We start from the raw sequence: 16482 nt of genomic DNA, 5'->3' as shown, positions 1-16482 counted from the left end.
CCTTCAGGTACCAACAATGTGGTTCCTTCTACACATCCACAGTACAAATCTATGCACAAAGTCTAGCTACAAACATTGTCCTAAAACATTCTTTATCAGCAACAAGAAAACGAATTAGCTGATTTCTCGCCCATTGTACTAACTTTGCTAAAAAAATTGGTTCCTTAAAAAGAAAATTAGATAAAAGACCAGTTCAATACCGTCCTCTTCGTTTTGATGCAGAGGCCGGGGGCTGCCCTCCTTTTCAAAAAAAAATACCGTCCTCTTGATCTAAGATCCAACAATATACTTCCAACAGAAAAGGATTGTCCGATCTAGTATGTACAAGAAACTACTTTGTCCACTAATTCTAAAGATTTGAACGTTCGATGTTGAACAACATCAATACCAGTTAGCTTCAGATTGAAATTCTCAGCAAGAGCCATACTGTTGTATTGCACTGAACATTGAAAATTAAAAGCAACATCAAATGAAGAACACTACTCTATGGTGCATCCACATCAAATAAACATTTCAAATATTGGTGATATGGAAGATTAAGAAAGTGTGACATTCATCAGCAAGCCTAGAATATGTAAATATTGATACCCTTTTTCTGTACCTATGGACGAGAGCAACCTCAAATCTTACCAATGCATTAAGGTCATCTTCCTGACAACAGAAACTAACCTGGCAAGCACAATTGTTAGGTGACGCCTCCAGGGCCAAATCATAGTTTCACTACTTCCCATAAGATTCCTAGTGAAGCAAGAAAAAAAATGCTTTTCAGATCTGCTAGTTGCAGCCTCAAATCCTACGGACAAATCTGTTTATAGTAAACAAAATTCATGTCAACAAAAGAAAAGATTACCCGAAACAAATGTGCACCTGACTTAATCTCTCTCAACAAAACTGCAGTGCACATGTTTGTCTGTAGTAAATATCTTCCTTGCTGCATTTGTTTCAGTCTGGATCTCCTCGCTTCCAAAGGCACAAACAAGATTACTGCATGCAAAAGTGCTGCAAAAAGAAGATTGATACAAGTTAATACAAGATTCTACTTTGCTTCATTGCGTTCTTTACAAAAACACTGTGGGCTGCCCCTTTTTTGGTGAGTGGACCAGGGTGCAAAATGAGATGCAATGAATATTTCATGTAATATGCTATTGGAAGTTAATAACATAGATTGGAAGTTAAGAACATAGCAAAGCAAAGCAAAGCTTGAAACAGTTCATGTAGGTGTGTTTATGTTTCCTACCAGTATATCAAGCAATACATTTGGCAAAATTATGCCTTGTACCATGACGACATCAGACAAAAGCTAATTAAATAGACCATATGAAAACTGCACCGAGTAACGCATCGCTTGTCTTTTGCATCAACATCTGAAGGTTGCCATGCTACGAAAACCAACAACTTTGCCCATAAAATGCAAACCAATCTAAAACTGTGCCTTGCATGCACATACTTCGGTAGAGCATTAACCATGTACTTCCTCCGTTCCTAAATATAAGTCCTTTTAGAGATTTCAATATGGACTACACACGGATGAATATAGACATATTTTAGAGTGTAGATACTCATTTTGCTCCGTATTAGTCTATATTGGAATATCTAAAAAGACTTACATTAAGGAACAGAGGGAGTATCTCCATAAAAATCAAGCATGCCTGATGTAAGCAAAAAAGTCACTCAGCTCATCTTTCGAAGTTATTAATAGCCACCTTCTCTTCCTTCAAATGCGCCTTCTGGGAGAAGCAATACACAAGAATGAATAGATACAAGTCAAGAACTGAATCAAGCACGCAAGAATATGAGGTCTGCGCAATAATAAAATTAACCTCACAACTAAATAAAAATACCGAGGGGCTGTTTGGTTCGTGCCATTGCCAGCCCCGCCAAACCTGGGCTAGCCAAAAGATTGGCGAGCGAATCTGCCGCCGATAACTCGCCAACGAATTGGCGTAGGATTGAACTAGAGAAACTGAGGTGGTCTGGGCGCGCCAATTTTTGGGTAGCCATCCAAACGGGCAACGAAATCTGGTCAACAACCAATGTTTTGGACGGGCAGCCCAGGGCTCCAATCCAAACAGCCCCTGAATCCCCACAAAGAAAAATCAAAATTGAATGTCCCGCAGGTACGATTAGGCCAATCACAAGAAGTAAATAAAATCAAAGAAGATGGGACGTCATACATGGCATAACTTGTTCAGTGTGCCATCAGCCTGGACGAAGATTCGAGAAGCATTTCCAACTATTTGATATCAGGCTTAATATTTAGTTGAAATTTCACAAGCTCTCTCCATTATATGGTCACAGTCATCTTCCTACTTAAATTGACATGCAAACGGAAGATTAAAATGAGCTCAATAAATTTTGGGTATGAACATTAGAACTACCTATCAATCAGGATATACTTCAGTCATTGAATAATGCAAATATATCTATAATCAAGATAGTTCAGGTAGTTGTAACACTTAGTTACGTCCCACTATTCAAGCATCCAGAAAAACCTGAGAATAGCTAACCTTAACGAGGATTGGCGGTGTAGCTCGAGTGGGATACATTTGAATAGCTAAGCTTAACGGCAATGTTAGACTTGGCTTCAATCAAAGAGTCTCTCAGGTTCTGGGCCGAAACCAAAGAGTCTCTCTTGGTCTTGCTCCGGAACCTACAAAAACACCATCAGAAAACTCTGTTAGAGCACGACATGGGCACCAGACTGAATAGGATAAGTACTAACAACATATGCTACTCTGTTTCTATAGAATGAAAAAATGAATAGTTCACCTTCAGTTTTAGCAGGGGTCGACGAATTGGGGATGAACCAATGGACTGGAAACTAAAGTCCAACAGCCAAGATAGTACATTAAGTTTTCAAACAGATTTATATCCAATGAAACTCGACAGAAACTCACAAAAACAGAGGACTAAACTATGTCCACGGGTTATAAAGAAAATTCAGAAGGTGGGGAGAGATAACAGAAAACGAATTGCATCTTTAGAATTTTGAGGATCTCTGCATGCCGACGCCGCCACGGGCCACGACCTCATATCTGCGAACAAGATGCCCGTAGAGGAAATGGTTAAAATGCACACGTCGTCTGACATTTCACTAGAGCGCGACATCCAAAAAAAGGCGAACTCCGGGGGAGGGGGAGGAATGGGAGGATGCGGACGTACTCGTGGCCGGCGAGGGAGATCTTCTCCTTGTTGAAGACGGCAATGGTGAACTCGACCGACGGCATGGCGGCGCCGACCTTGGTCGGGGCTGCGACCATGGCGGCGACCGCGCGGTGGCTCGCACCCGCGCATGCGGGATGGGATGTAGCCGTGGAGAAGGTGACGGAGGAGAATGAGCCGCCGGCGGCAGCTAGGGTTTCGGGATGGGCGAGGGTGGATGTCACGGAGGAGGTGGGCTGTGGCGGTTGGGAGGAGCGTGCGCCGGCGGTCTCTCGTCGGGCATATGGCAGCCGCGAGGAGTGGTGCGTGGACGACGCGGCCGGGCGGCTGGAGCGTGGACGCGGCGATACGGCGGCGCGTGGAGAGGCACAGGTCGAGGCAAGCCGGCGGCGCGTGGGCCCGGTGGTCCGGCGGCGCGCGGAGAGGCACAGGTCGAGGCGGTCCGGCGGACGGCGGCGCATGGAGATCGAGGCACAGGTGGAGGCGGTAGTTGGCGACGAGGTTGTAGGGAAAGAGGTGGGGCGAGGCGTGGGGTGAGGCTGGCGGTGAGGCATGGGCAGCGGTTTTGGTTTTGTTTCTGCGTGATGAAAGAGGAGAGGATTAAGGTAATGGCATGGTGAGTAATTAATTAAACATAATGGCATGGTGGGTAATTAAAGCATAAAACGTGTTTGGTGTTTTGAAGCGATGTAGACCATCAGATTGCAGGTTTGGATGGATAGGATGATTTGGTTCTCCGCTTTCTTTTTCTTTTGTAGGGTAGTAGATGAAGATTCTCTGATATGTGAAACCAAAGTGAGAATTGCGGATGACGACAGCCATAGGCACACCCCAAGAGCACGCAGATCGATCAACGTGCGTTTCGGCCGGCATGGCGGTCAGGCGGTCACCGCAACTAAGGGGGGGCGTGGAGTGGCACGACAAGCCTCGCCGGGTCGAGTTTTGGGTAGCGGCGCAGCGCGGCGCGCTTCATGTCCTCCATGCCGCGCTCGTACCCCCGCCACTCCGCCCTTTCCGCGTCCGCCTTGGTCTCGGCGAGCTTGGCCTTCGCCTTCCGCAGCCCCGCCCGCAGCGCGTCCGGCACGGCGCCGTCATGCTCCAGCGCCTTCGTCTTCCTGCCCAGCTCCTCCCGAAGCGTGTCGGCCTCGCGCTCGCGCGCCCTCGGCTTCTCCTCCAGCAACATACATACTGGGCTTGCAGCTGAAAGGATAGGTTAGAATAATTGTGGTTTAAACGAATGTGTCTTGCTTTTGTTCATCGAGTCCGCATAATACGCCTTCTAGAATGTTAACACCCTAGATGCATTTCCATTAACTTTTAACGGATCCATCTATTGGTCTATCAGTCTGTTAAGTTCAGTTCACTCATAAATCATGAGCAAAAACATTTGATTGTTCAATATTTTCGTGGTCTATATTCCAGCATGCATTTTTCTTTATTAGTCCTCTGGGTGATCGTTGTGTGTGGTTTTTACGTATCAATAGTCGTCAACTCGCCATGTTCCAATGACCTATATGCGTCACTGGCTTACTACTCTTATAAATTACCTATTCTTCGCGTGCTTCCCTCGTTTAGCATTGACATTGGAGAAGAAAAACTGCTCTTCGGATCAAAGTATATATATTATGTAATTTCAGAAAATGAGAGATGCTTTTACTTCATAAATTTCTCATTTATGTTTCATACATTGCTGGCATTCACCGGGTCAAGGATTGCCCATGATTAGATAGAATTATGTCCATCTTATCCCTAGGAGCTTTATTGCCTGCTAATTTTTTTACTCTATACATACTCGCACTTGAGACTCAATAATACATCCTCCCATTATGCTGATCCCTCTCTAATCCTCTTACATGGTATTTGATACCATGTAGAACTACACACACCAAGCAGTTACCCAAAAGTTTAAGCTTATGCGGGGAAGATGGGCTATGCATTTATACTTCAACATACAACAACAATATGTGGGTTGTCATGGGAAATACCCAATGATTCCTGGGTACATATATACCCTATATGGGGATTTTTTTAATGATTAAACAAAAGGTCAAAATAGTTAAGAAACTATTTTTAGAATAAACTTGACTTACTTGCGCACTAGTATATGAATTTTCACAAAAAAATAAATTACGTTGACTTCACAGCGAAAAAGACAAAATTTATTTGCTATTATAGGTCACAGTTCACGCTATTTTGACTGAAAATTTGTCTTTTTTGAAAAGAAGTCAAAGAGGAATTTTATTTTGTTGAAACTTTTCTTACTAGTACAATGGAAGGTTAAGTTTTTCTCAAAAATATTTTTAGAAATTTTCGACTTTTTATTGAATTACTATTTTTTTTTTCATATAGGGTACATATGTACCCAGGAACCAAACGTTCCCCTCCGGGTTGTCATCTAGTATAACAAACTGTCCAAACGGTGAGGATCATTCCCTGTGAGTCAAAAGAAAAGAGAGAATTCTTCAGTGCAGAGTAGGTAAATTCAGGGAAAGTTGCTGAATAGGTAAATTGGGGGAGAGCTGCCCATGCTGCTGGTCTGTCGTTGAGATTTTTCTTTACGACGTGTGTAGATGGTAGAGTGTCCTTGCAATTTTTGTAAGGAAAATAATCATACGAAAACCTCTGAGAATCTTGGTCTAGCACATTGCCAAACAAGAGAGACCCGGTTCAGATCACAGCTCATGAAAATATAGTCATAGATTAGATTGCCTCTCAACATTTTTGACGGATCATAATCCCTAATGATTTACGCATATATTCATCCTCTGATGCAACATTTTTTCACACAAAAGAAGTTCCATGTGAACTGTGAAACGAAGGTGGGAAATGCAGTCCCAAAGATCAGCAGCGCGTCCCAGAAACATGCGGATAATTGCAGATCGATCGACGTGTGCAGCGGGCAGGCATGGCGATCGGGCGGTCGCCGGCGGCGGCGCTACGGGGGGGCGCGGACCGGCACGAAGAGCAGCGCCGGGTCCAGGTACGGGTAGCGATGAAGCGCGGCGCGCCTCATGTCCTCCAGGCCGCGCTCGTACCCGCGCAGCTCCCGCTCCGCCAGCGCGCGCGCGTGCTCCCTGCTCGACCCCCAGAACCACCGCGCCGGCGCCGCCCTCTCGGCCTCCGCCTTGGTCGCGGCGAGCTCGGCCTTCGCCTTGTGCAGCTCCGCCCGCAGCGCGTCCGTCTCGGCGGCGTCCCGCTCCCGCGCCTTCACGTTCCTGTCCAGCTCCTCCCTGAGCCCGCGCGCCGCCGCCGCCGCGATCCCCGCGTCCGCCTTGGCCTCGGCGAGCACGGCCTTCGCCTTGCGCAGTTCCGCCCGCAGAGCCTCCGCCTCGGCGGTGTCGCGCTCCCGCGCCTTCATTTTCCTCCACAGCTCCTCCCGCGCCGCCGCCGCCTTGGCCGTCTCGTCGAGCTCGGCCTTGGCCTTGCGCAGCTCCGCCCGCAGCGCCTCCGTCTCGGTCTCGCGCGCCTTCAGCTTCCTGTGCAGCTCCCCCTGGAGCGCGTCCGCCTTGCGCTCGCGCGCCCTCAGCTTCTCCTCCAGCTCCAGAGCGTAGCCCAGCGAGAAGGCCACCTCGTTCGCCGTCTGTGCACCCCACCATGCCATGCCATGTCGATCGATCAATCCAGACCAACAGAATCATGCAAGAATAATGCACACGGAACAAGGAGCTCACCTGCAGCAGTGACACGTAGGTTGAGGCGACGACGTCGGCCGGCTTGGACGCGGCGAGCTCGCGCTCCCGCGACGGCGTCACGGTGCCCTGCAGCAGCCGCCTCGCCGCCTTCCAGTCACCATCTTTGCTTGTCGCGGGCGGCGACTTGCAGGGGGCGGAGAAGCCCGGCGGGCAAGAGGGGCCCGACGCCGAGCTCTCGCCGTCCGCACGGTCCTCCGGCAGCTTCCTCTTCTTCCCAAGCGACGGCGCACAAGGCGGCACCTTGCAGTCAGGCTCGCTCTTCACCGTCACCTTCCCTGCCGTCGCGCGCGCGGCCGCGGTCGTGGCTTCCTCCATGGCGGCATCAGATCGTACGGTTGCAAATCACAGATCAGTACAATCCACAGCAAACATCCTGAACCATGATGTACAATCTACAATGCCGGAGGGTTCACCTCGAGGAGTTGGAGGCGACACCCCGGTGATGCTGGCCGCGCCCATGTTGCGGTGGTGGAGGTACGCGAAGAGATCGATCGGGGAGCTCCCTCGAGCACGCAGCAGGCTGTCCGCCACGGCCTTCTCCTGGACGGTGAGCGACGGGTCGAAGGTGGAGGACCTGGAAGGCTCCCCCCACTCCACCGGGCACGGCCAGGGCGCCGACGACGCCAGGAAGAAGAAGTCCTCCTTCCAGCCCTTGACAAACTTGGCGCGAATCCGGGCGAAGAGCAGGCCGTCGGCGTCCTTGCCGCGGAGGGTGTAGAAGCCGTGCGGCGGGAACGGGCAGAGCGCGAAGAAGTGCCGGAACACGGCGAGCGACGGGTCCACGCCGGCGGAGCGGGAGAGCGCGACGAAGCCGGCCATGGCGCGCCAGCCGTTGGGCGAGAGCTGACCCGGGGCGAGCCCGAAGTGGGTGAGCACGGCGGCGAAGAAGGGGTGGAGGGGCAGGCGCATCCCGGCGTCCAGAGCGTCGAGGTACACGCAGACGGACCCGGGCGGCGGCGTGGAGCACGAGGAGCGGCCGCCGGCGAGGACCGGGGCGAAGCCGCCGGGGATGGCGTACCTCTTGCAGAGGGCCCTCAGGGCTCCTGGCTTGCGCAGCCGCGAGGCGACCCGCTCGGCCGAGACGTCGTCGTCGCCGTCATCGCCTCCGTCGCTGGTGCGGGGAGCTCGGTCGCGGGTGGGTTCGTCGAGGAGGTCGTTCGGCCGCGACCAGGACTCCGAGGTCCCGGAGGAGGATGGCATGGCGGCTGGGGTTGTGCTGCGGCGGCGGCGCTGGTAGGACTGGAGGGTGGGTGGCTACCGATCAAGACGGCAAGAAAGAAAGTGGAGGCTTCATTTTTCGTCGTCGTGCGCAAAAGCAAAGGGTTTTTAGGGCAAGCCGTGTGCCTTCCGATCCCCCCTAGTTTATAGACTTCCTTCATTCTTTGTCACTGATTCTTGAATTTGCTAAGCAAGACACGGCCTAAAACTTGGGAGAAAAAACATATTTACATGAATGGAAGAACTTCAATTTTGTTCTTACTTTTCTTAAAGCAAGGCAAACTTGCATATTCTTTCATTAATAGAGCTGGATTCAGGATCAGATCACTAGAAAAAGAGTCAATTACACCACTGCTTCTTGAACTTGATGGAAATGGTCACTTTAATGACAAAACTTGTACTCCCTCCGTTTCAAAATAGATGACCCAATTTTGTACTAAGTTAGTACAGCGACCCTGAGTTAATCTGCGTGCCCAGCTAGCCATCTCATCATGATACTGCTTGTTAAGGATACACAGGTTTTATATCTTTCACCGTCACCTTGAAGTCGGGCTCGCTCTTCACCACGAAGGTTGAGAGGATCTTCTAGGTGCGTGCAAAATTTCGAAGTGTTTGGACATTTGAGGAGCTCGTGGCAAAAGAAAAAATCTAGTCTACACGGTGCATGTTTTGAAAGATACTTTGACAGACCAAAATTTTTATTTTTTCACGAGCTCCTCAAACGTCCAAATATCTTGAAATTTGGCACACACACACCTAAAAGATTCTCTCGAATTTCATGTGTAAACATTTTTTAAATTTGTTTATTTTTTTCGAATTTACCTTTCATCGACGGGTTCAGCTAAGCCTGGGTGCAGAAACGCTGCACCCTATTGTTTGTGCAGGAGAAAAATATATAATAGTTCCCGCGAAAAACAAACTATGTAATAGACCATCTAATTTGCACATTTTCTTTTAAAGAAAAAAATCTAATGCGCCCTACATACACATGTGCAAAATTCAAACCCATTCTCCTTCGTAAAAAAAATGTTTTTTCCACGTAAATACTCACTTCTTCAGTTCTCCCTAAAACTATTCTTGGGCTTCCTTGCCCTTTTTAAACTATTATGTGTTGCATGTTAATACTTTAAGAATAATAAAATCATGCATATATATATATATATATATAATATGTTTGTACTCCCAAAAAAAAATGAAGCATGATCGACTTATTACAACCTCCAGCAAATTGTAATATGTCTACAACATTAGTGAAGTGGCGTATGACTTACAAATTTTGCAACAAAATTGCCATATTTCATCTCTTACATGTCCAACCCATGTAAACATAAATTATCAGTGGCCAAACCAGACGTTAACTTCACTTATGCTATCCACCTTATGTTTTGAATGGATGGGGTGTAAAAAAAATCCATGCATGCACCTTGTGAGTGGAAGCATATACGTGTGAAGTTTTGCTATGAAATGCTCCCTCCTTTCCAAATGGTGAAACCCGGTACATTTTGCCTTACGCCAAACTTTGTTAGGTTTGACCAAGATTACAAAAAAAAAAACTGAACATGTACAGTACCAAATACTCCCTCCGTCCGAAAATACATGTCATCGAAATGGATAAAAATGTATCTAGAACTAAAATATGTCTTGATACATCTCCTTTTATCCATTTTGATGACAAGTATTTCTGGACGAAAAGAGGGAGTAGATATTAATAGATCCATCATGAATATGTATTCATAATGTACTTTGAGAGAGAGAGAGCCGAGTCTTCTTCCAGTCGCCGGGTGATCCTTGGACTGTGTGTGGCTGTGAGCAGCAATGGCAACAATCATGGAGTCCGTCTTGGAAAAGTGAAGGCACAGTGCGCAGAGTCTGGGTGCTCGACACGTCGCATGGAGGGCCCACGCGGTCCAGATCAGCTGCTACTGCCGGCCAGTCTGGGCCTGGTGGCCCACGACAATGGGCTTTGCACAAAAATGGAAATGAGCAGTCTGTGTGCTCTGGGGCTGGGTAGTGGGCAGGCTCTGACGTGCCTACGCCAAGAGAGACGATGGTTCACGTACATATACAGGAGTTGATCGGGCAGAGACCCGGACCCGGAGGCGGAGGACGGGCCTACTGTCCAATGTGGTCTGGACCTCAACAGCAAATCCATACTACTACCATATCTCTCCCTAATAGTAAAGCATGAATTGACTCTGTGAGTTCATCGTCACAATACGTTTTCTTCATATGAATTTACGCTTTCAGTTTGAATTAAAAACATATACGTGCGCTACCCCGTTTGCAGCCAAAAAAAAAATGCCCGACTCTCGCTTTACTTCTGTTAATTTGGCCGCTTCCCACGCACGTTTGGAAAGAAATCGGAACAGAACTCACGAAAAGAAAGGAAACCTCAGTGCACCCCAATCCTCATCTCTCACGTCCTGGGTCATCGTCTTCCTCTTCGGTCACGACACGGAGCCTATATACAGTGAAAAAATCGGCTCCTTACCCCTCCTCCTCGCGAGAGTGAAGAACCTTGCCCGTTACTCCACGGAACCTACCTGATGCCGCAACGGCTGGCACAATCTCTCGGCCACAACACCGTAGCCCTCTTTGCGCCTGAGGCTCCTTCGAGCAATTTCTTCCCTGCGTGTGGTAGCTCGAGATGGATTCGTCACCGTTGGCTATACCCGCCCGTGCACCCACCCCGGCCGCCTTTCACATCGCCGTTCTGCCACAAAGCTAGCAGCATCGCCGCAGCCAGAGCCGGCACAAGCAAACTCGCCGTGGGATGAGAGGGGAAGGAGGAGAAGGGGAAACTATGGTGCGATGGGTCGTAGAAGACTCCGCGGAGGCGACGGCCGCGGCCGCCGAGCTCTCGGACTTCCAGCAGCAGCACACTGTCCCCAAACCGATGAGATCCACATCAACGGTGCTTAGCCCTCCATTGCAACATCGAATAACAACGGAGACAGCACACCCGTCGAGATCCACCAGGAGGTGGGCGCCTGCATGCCAGAGATGATCTTCGGCCGTCAAGAAATACACGCAGGTGAGGCAGAGCGTTTTACAGTTTGATATTTTGCTTTTGGTGTTTCGGGTTGATTAGTTGGTTACATAAAAAGGATATCCGACAAATCGATGTGCCATGTGACTGTAGGTGAGTTTGGTTGCCAACGACACTAGAATTCAGAATCTGCCCATACCACCATATTGGAGTGCAAGACGGCAGTTCTCTTTTGACCATGACTGGTATCTTGATAGTAGTTGGAGTGGAGTATCTGGACTATTTAACTGGGCAAAGCAGATAAAAATACTGCAGAATCAGTCCACAAAAATTCGCCTATATGAACTGCTGAGGAGAAGTTCCGCCACAGAAGGTCACACCCATCGCCGGTCAGTACATGGTGCTTTGTGCTGAAGGAGCCGATCCGAGAAATGTTTTAATCGCGTGCACATGGTGCTTTGTGGCTACTTGCTCTCGTCATACTATCAAGCAATGGTTCAAATCTGATCAAGGTTATTTCTTGCTTTGACTCGATGAGTCCCGAGTTTCTTATGCCATAATTAAACAATTATCTCTTCTCAAGTGCTTTTTCATGGAATAGGAGTAGTTCAGCACAATCTTAAAGTGAGCCTATTTAGGACTTAGGATTTCTTTGGCCACTTTTGGTAGATATATTAGTTAAGGAGTTCGTTTTGTTCTGCCCTTATTTTACCTCATTAAAGTTTCAAGTAGTATTTGTTGTAGACAAAATAAGCTTGTTTATAAAAACATTCATGGCATGCATACCTGTATGAGTTATTTAAAAGGCAAACCCATCTGATTTTTTTTACACTTCAAACTGATTTATATGCATGCAGCTATTGGCCGAGAGCACCATTTTAGTTTTACTGAACTGTCAAATAATGTCTGTTCTCTTATAACCCCAAGCCTGATCCCAAGGTTGTGAATGCATGTGCTTCTTAATATGAGTCTAAAAAGAAGTGCCTATTAGAGGGTGTGCTTTTTTGCAAAAAAAATTGATATAAAGGGTGTGCTAAATGTGAACATAAGTAACTTGGAAAATACCTATGTTTCTTAATACATCTCTCTATTTTGCATTGAATTTCAAATCTATTATTTTTACAGTTTTGCTAAAGCACATCTAGATGTATCCTGCAAAAAAAAAAATCTAGATGTATCCCGCAAAAAAAGCACATCTAGATGTGCTCTAAGTATTGTACATCTAATCTAAGTCCTATGCCATTGATTTTATGCTAAGATTCGTGCAAGCATTTTCTTTTGTTTTCTTTTTCTTTTCTTTCTAGATCGATTGAGTCAATTAGACACGCGATAACTAGGGCACATCTAAACAGACTTAATTTGTTGAGTTGTAAAATTTAGGTTGACTTCTTATTACCAATGGTTCGAGTTTCTTATTTCTGACTGACACAGGGAGGACGCTTAGATGGTTTTTAATTTTACAATATTTATTTTTTGTATTTCTCAGCGTCTACACAGGCGACCGACATTATAGATGATGTTAGCCTGCTGCCATTGTCGTTCCTCTGTAGACACACGCACATTTTTCCCGGTGAAGAGAATACCTCAAATCATCAACCCTGATTATGTGTCATGTTTTTTGCAAGACTGAAGCTGACAAATTCGGTTCTAGATGTAAATGATGACTGATTTAATGTGGCGGTTGTGTTGTTGAAGCTCATATGATGGAGCGTTTATGCACAACTGAAGTGGCACATTCACTTCTGCACACGTATCGAACGGCTTCCAAAACTTCTGAAAGCAAAGAGCTGGAGAACCATCCTCTAGGCTCTTCTTTACCACCATAGATTATTTTGCTTCCAAAACCAACGATAAACGCAGCAAGTTTTAAGTGCAATTTCACATCCAGATGTTGTTATTCAGGTTGTCGTGATACTATATCAGCTTCAAAGTTTATTTTTACTCGCAAGTAGTCCATAACTATGTGAACCTGAACACTCAAATTGCTGCTGGGGGAGGATTTCCACAGTATCTCTAGGGTGGTTAACTTGTTTGGAATTATTTGGAACTGAACTCCCTGAATTGACGTCAAGCTTGGCGACCACATAATACATTATCTCGAGGTATAATAGCACTTGATTCTCTAACAATCGCTGATGCATAAATTGCAGCAGGGTGAACCCAGAGGCCTCTCTTGTGAATCACATTGCTTCCAATGATTTCATGATTGAGATCTCGGGATTTAATATTTAATATTTTCATGTTTATTTTCTTTTCTTTTGGAGGAGAACTAGATGCAGCTTGTAAATGTGTGACTTTACAAGTTTAGCTGAATAAACAGAATATATCCTCTGTAAGTTGATGTATAGAAAAGTGTGTCCTTGCATACGTTTTGTATTATATATAGTTAACTCAGTATAGTTAACACTTTCCATCTTTCTCTAGGAGCTTTTCAGATATCATCTACACACAAGTAACATTCACTTGCTAAAAGCAAGAAAAGTAACACAAGGTTTGCAAGTTTGACAAAGTTTTCCCTCTGTTCTTGAATGTAGCTATTTTTATATTTCCTTTTTGTCAAACTGTTGTAGGCATAACGACAAAAACATTACTTCCACATTGTTGCTAGCTGTGAAGTTTGTCAAAGTTGAACAGAAGAAATATCCCGCAGTGTCAAAGTTGGCTAGAAGAAATAGTGTGGCACACGAAGTGGGTTTGTAAATGAGTGACAACGCCAATATTTTTCTCCCAGTGCAACACACGGCTATATGTTCTATATAAAAAGGAAAAGGAGGAAGTATGTTCATGCACTGGAAGCTTTACTGAGTCATGATGCACATTGAGAAGTTAGTGGTGTGTTCTCTTTTCTTTTGAGATAATTGTTGAACAATGGAAAAAGGGCACTGTTGTTGGGGGTGATACCCATCATATTTCTAATGGTATGTACAACCAAAGTTAGGGTGAGACCAGATGTTATACTGAAAAAGTCAGGTTAGTGAGCACAAATTGATTTTTTTTTCTCCTGTATGTTTGACATGAAACGATGATATCTAATTGCATTTGTTTTTTAACCATTTAAACTGAAACCATTTACCAAATTTGCTTATGAATCTTATCCCAATACTTTTGACCACTACTGTACTCCGACCACAAAAGTTGTTCAAACTTGTCATGTGCCAAATAACCAATGGTACAGAGGCCATGCAACTTGAAACATCAAGTAAGAACATGTACTTTTACTAATTTAGTTTCTTGAGAAAGTTATGGGATTTGTTTTGTGAATAAGAAAGTTATGGAATTTACAAACTGGAAATACTAGTTGTTTGGAAAAAAATTAACCAAAATTGTTTCAACAATGTTTGTTCTGCTATAGTTTTTTGATTATTTTTGAAGTTTAAGTGGTATTTTTTCAACTGTTTAAGCATTTATTTATTTATTTTATACCCGGTGCAACGCACGCTTTTGCTAGTAAACTGTTAAAGAAAACATAAACCGGTACCAAAATGTGTTTACTACGTGAATCTTATGTGGGGTCAAAATACATGAGTTTACCTCTTACAGGGAAATTTGACGCATGATTAAACATCGTACAGAACTGTAAAAGAAAACGCCTTAAAAGTACTCAACTACAAAGCCAAAAATGTGTTTAAATCATTTTTTTCCCGTTACCTGGTCATCTGAGATGACCAAGGACAAAGTCGATTTTCTTTTCTTCATATTAGCGACAAAGTTCGCCTAGCCTAAGAAGCAGCCAAGGTAATTAGAGAGATGACATGCCGACGAGAACAATGAAAGAACTCTATTTCTTTTTTTGCGGGTAACGATGAAAGAACATATGAGTTGATTGACAATGGCGCTGATAGTTAGAGCAGACCCCGCAAAAGCTTGACCCACAAAACGTGTTTGGAGTTTCGCAAAGTTCGCGTTTGCGGGTCGACAACTAGCGCGGCCGAACAGATTCTGTAAAACAAACTGCAAAATTAGAATAAAGAGTTCCTTCCTCCAGTCCGGCCGTTGCTGCCCCTTCCTCCAGCCGGCCGCGCCCAACCCCATCGGCCGCGCCCCGTCACCCGTCAGCCACGCCCCATCTTCCATCGGTCGCGCCCCCATCACCGCGCCGGTCGCGCCCAGCCTCGCCGGCCACGCCCCGTCGCCTCCGTCGTCCGCGTCCAGCCTTACTGGCCACGCCCCGTCGCCTCCGTCATCCGCGCCTTGCTCTATTGCCAGGCTGAGGTCATGGGAGGCCACGACGATGTCGAGCTCGTCCAATTCGAACCTGCAGTGAGCGATTGCGGCGTCTAGTGGCCTTTTCCGATGTGCGGTGATGAATTCTGGCGAGTTTAGGGCGGATTCCGGCAAACTCCGCGGCGGCATGTTTGCTCCGACGAGGTTTGACCGGTATACGGGGCCCCCTAAATTCGGCCTTCCAACCTCCAAAGATAAGGGTTTCGGGTGTGCATTTGCGGTGGCCCTTAAAAATTTTACGGGTTGGACCACTATTATGGTTTCTGTTCTGGACACTTTTTTCACCCAAAACTGTAAAACGCAAAAAATTTGCGGGTTTGACCACTTATGCGGGGTCTGCTAGAGTTGCTCTTAGAGCATCTCCAGCCGCGCCCCCAACAAGGCCCCCAGGCGACTTTTCGGCCGTCGGCGCTAAAAAATCGGCCCAATCACGTCCCCAAGGGCCCAATTTTCGCCGGCTCGGGTCGAAATCCGCGCCGGCGGACCCGACCCGACACCGGCGTGTTGGGGGGCGCTCGGGGGCGCCGGGCGAATCGTTTTTGGCGCAAAAGAGCCGCGGGCCCTCCTTGCCAGCGACTCGTCTCGCTTCTCACCACTTCGTCGTCCCCATCGCCTCGTTTCCCGCGGCGAATCAATGCCAAAGCTGCCGCGCGCTGCCGCGCCGGTCAGCCTCCGCCATTGATGCCTCACGGACGACGCAGTGAAAACGAGACGACGCGCGTCCTCTCGCATGCCACGCGTACGCGCGGCGCCTCCGCCTACATAAAGCCGACCCCAAGCGCGCCGGTGGCACGCACAGAGTCTCCAACCTGCCGCGCCAACCGGAGGAGAGTTGCAGCAGGGACGGCGGCCGCGGCGGAGGCGACGACGACGACGGCGTCGACTACACGCGGTTCTACAGCCTCCTCGGCATGTAGAACTGCAAGGGCGGCCGACGGCGAGGAGCGGCGAGGGAGCTTTTTTTTCCTTTTTGTAAAATATTTTAAATATGGACGAACTTGCCGAAGTTTGGTTGAATTTGCGCCTTGTTTGTGCCGTAATTTATATTTTAAAAAAACGTGGGCGCCGTGACTGGGGGACATCACGCCCCCAGCGCGTAGTTTATCGCCGGTGCGCCCCCGTGGGCGATTTTTAGCGCCTCCTGGAGGGCCAACGGCTAGAGATACTCTTATGCATGTGCATATGTCTTTCTAATTT

At 47.1% G+C, this 16482-nt stretch overlaps 1 protein-coding gene and 1 long non-coding RNA gene across 3 annotated transcripts; one reads left to right on the top strand and one right to left on the bottom strand.

Annotated features, from left to right (window-relative positions):
- Positions 1-5829: 5829 nt before the first annotated feature.
- Positions 5830-8195, bottom strand: LOC125521542. 2 transcript variants are annotated; one of them, XM_048686603.1, is made up of 3 exons: positions 7268-8195; positions 6834-7189; positions 5830-6742 (listed from the first exon to the last, which is right to left on the bottom strand). In XM_048686603.1, exons 1-3 carry the CDS (start codon positions 8052-8054, stop codon positions 6098-6100), a joined length of 1788 nt encoding a protein of 595 aa, XP_048542560.1. In that variant the 5' UTR covers positions 8055-8195; the 3' UTR covers positions 5830-6097. The 2 variants fall into 2 exon arrangements, with proteins under 2 accessions (XP_048542560.1, XP_048542561.1); XM_048686604.1 differs by having other exon boundaries at positions 6834-7159.
- Positions 8196-10522: 2327 nt separating this feature from the next.
- Positions 10523-13637, top strand: LOC125521257. Its single transcript, XR_007289121.1, has 3 exons — positions 10523-11106; positions 11215-11573; positions 13486-13637. It is a non-coding gene; the product is annotated as an uncharacterized LOC125521257 (long non-coding RNA).
- The last annotated feature ends 2845 nt before the right edge of the window (positions 13638-16482 follow it).

Source organism: Triticum urartu, chromosome 7, assembly GCF_003073215.2.
Source record: "Triticum urartu cultivar G1812 chromosome 7, Tu2.1, whole genome shotgun sequence".
Lineage (NCBI taxonomy): Eukaryota > Viridiplantae > Streptophyta > Magnoliopsida > Poales > Poaceae > Triticum > Triticum urartu.
Note: the sequence above shows the minus strand (reverse complement) of the source record. Positions and strands in the feature narration are given on the sequence as shown.

Coding starts and splice junctions, on each gene's coding strand:
- LOC125521542 (XM_048686603.1), bottom strand. CDS start 8,054: ATGCCATCCTCCTCCGGGACCTCGGAGTCCTGGTCGCGGCCGAACGAC. Junction 7,190..7,267: donor GTCGCCTCCAACTCCTCGAG/GTGAACCCTCCG, acceptor TGTGATTTGCAA/CCGTACGATCTGATGCCGCC. Junction 6,743..6,833: donor CCTACGTGTCACTGCTGCAG/GTGAGCTCCTTG, acceptor TGGGGTGCACAG/ACGGCGAACGAGGTGGCCTT.